The 2202-nt window shown below is 35.6% G+C and overlaps 1 protein-coding gene across 1 annotated transcript; it reads left to right on the top strand.

Annotated features, from left to right (window-relative positions):
* The first annotated feature begins 340 nt into the window (after positions 1–340).
* LOC104106519 (uncharacterized) lies at positions 341–1891 on the top strand. The gene is made up of 2 exons (XM_070196248.1): positions 341–1173; positions 1291–1891. Exons 1-2 carry the CDS (start codon positions 341–343, stop codon positions 1889–1891), a joined length of 1434 nt encoding a protein of 477 aa, XP_070052349.1.
* The last annotated feature ends 311 nt before the right edge of the window (positions 1892–2202 follow it).

The raw sequence follows: 2202 nt of genomic DNA, 5'->3' as shown, positions 1-2202 counted from the left end.
TTAAAGTGTCGTTTCAATCCTAAATGGTTTAAAGGATATCATAATTGGTTGGAGTATAGTGTGATTGAAGATGCAGCTCGAATACAAAATTCGCTTGAAGGCTTCAATTGAGGTGGTGAGACTCCTATTGAATCAAGGATTGGCATTCCGTGGACATCGTGAAGATGAATCATCATTAAACAAGGATAACTTTCTTGAAATTCTTTCATGGTATGCAGAGAGGTGCGATAAAATTTGTGATCTTGTGTAGAAAAAGGCTCCAAAGAATGATCAGTTGACTTCTCATAAAATTCAGAAAGACATTATCATTGCATGTAAAATTGAAACAGTTAAAGCAATTATGGACGATCTAAATGGAGATTTTTTTGCATTGCTAGTTGATGAATCATGTGATGTATCACGCAAAGAGCAATTAGCTATTGTCATGCGATATGTTAATAGATGTGGATCTGTGGTGGAGCATTTTATTGGGATCGTTCATGTTCGTAATACTACTGCTTTGTGTTTAAAGAAAGCAATTGTTGATTACCTTGCTCAACATTCTTTGAGTTTATCTTATGTGCGTGGACAGTGCTATGATGGAGCAAGCAACATGCAAGGGGATTTACGTGGCCTCAAAACTTTGATTCAACAAGAAAGTAAATCTGCTTATTCCATTCATTATTTTGCACACCAACTTCAATTGACTCTTGTTGCGGTATCCAAAAAGTTTCTTGAAGTGGGAGAACTTGTATTGTTGGTTTCTAATGTATTGAATATAGTGGAAGGTTCTTTTAAACGTATGAATGATCTTCGAGAATCTCAAGCAGAAAAAGTTCAAGAGGCATTAGACATGGGTAAACTTGAAACTGGTAGGGGTTTGAATCAAGAACTTGGTCTTGTTAGAGCTGTAGATACTCGTTGGGGTTCGCACTACAAATCTTTTAAGAACTTTATTTCTATGTTTGGCTCAATTATTAATGTTCTTGATACTATCGTTGTTGATGCCCGGACTTTAGAAGAAAGAGCTAAGGCAAAGGGATATCTTAGCACTTGTCAAACATTTGAGGTTGCTTTCATGTTGCACCTAATGAGAGATATTTTGGGGATCACAAATGAGCTTAATACATCCTTACAAAAAAAGGAGCAAGATCTTGCAAATGCTATTCTACTTGTTGAAGTGGCAAAGAGACGGTTGTAAAAGCTAAGAGAAGAAGAATGGGATTCACTTATTGATAAGGTATCTGCATTTTGTGTCAAGTATAATATTTTGATACCAAACTTTGATGACCTCTATGTTAACTCTGGAAGATCTCGACGTAAAGTTGCTGATTATACCATTTTACATCACTATCGTGTTGATATATTTTTTAAGATTATTGATTGGCAAGTTCAAGAACTCAATGCTCGTTTTAATGAGGTGACAACGAATTTGCTTGTTGGAGTAGCTTGCTTAAATCCAGTTGACTCATTTTCCAGTTTTGACATAAATAAGATATTGAGGATGGCTAAATTATATCCTGATGATTTTGATGAGAATATAACGGTTACACTCAAGAATCAGCTTGAAACTTATATTGTTGATGTTCGTGATGTTGATGAAAGGTTCTCAAATCTACAAGGACTTGTTGATCTTTCTGAAACACTAGTTAAGACAAAGAAGCATTTGAATTATCCATTTGTGTTTCGCCTTGTGAAATTTGCTTTGCTTCTACCTGTTGCCACTGCTACCGTTGAAAGAACTTTTTCGGCGATGAAGTTGATCAAGAGTGAATTGCGAAACCGAATGAATGACGAATTCATGAGCGGTTGTTTGGTACCTTATGTAGAAAGAAAAATATTTAACATCATTTCTGATGAGACTATTATGAATATGTTTCAGGAAATGAAAACTCGTAGAGGACAGTTGTAATAATATATTTTATTAATATATTTTTTTGTTGACCTCTTTATATATTTGCTTCTTCGTATTTTGAACCCGCTTGATAAAAATTCTGGGTCCGCCACTGACGCGCGCCTCTATCTCTTGTGATTTCAGGCAACTCCATGAGATGTTCTCCTATCCAAAAGTTTTGGATATTTGGAATAAAAGAGGAAGAAACTTGAAGCTAATGACCTCGTCCACGATGACTTGGCCCAGAATATGCTCTCTCTATCACTAAATGCTCTACCATTGATGAAGAGAAAGAATATTGTAATTCCTTAAGGTTTCTTGACCCTTCC

Source organism: Nicotiana tomentosiformis, chromosome 1 (genome assembly GCF_000390325.3).
Source record: "Nicotiana tomentosiformis chromosome 1, ASM39032v3, whole genome shotgun sequence".
NCBI lineage: Eukaryota > Viridiplantae > Streptophyta > Magnoliopsida > Solanales > Solanaceae > Nicotiana > Nicotiana tomentosiformis.
This window is presented reverse-complemented; position numbering and strand designations above follow the sequence as displayed.

Bases quoted from the DNA above. Each gene is read 5' to 3' on its own strand.
- LOC104106519 (XM_070196248.1), top strand. From the start codon at position 341: ATGGACGATCTAAATGGAGATTTTTTTGCATTGCTAGTTGATGAATCA. The intron at 1,174-1,290 runs GTTGTAAAAGCT...TAACTCTGGAAG, and splicing joins GTTGAAGTGGCAAAGAGACG to ATCTCGACGTAAAGTTGCTG.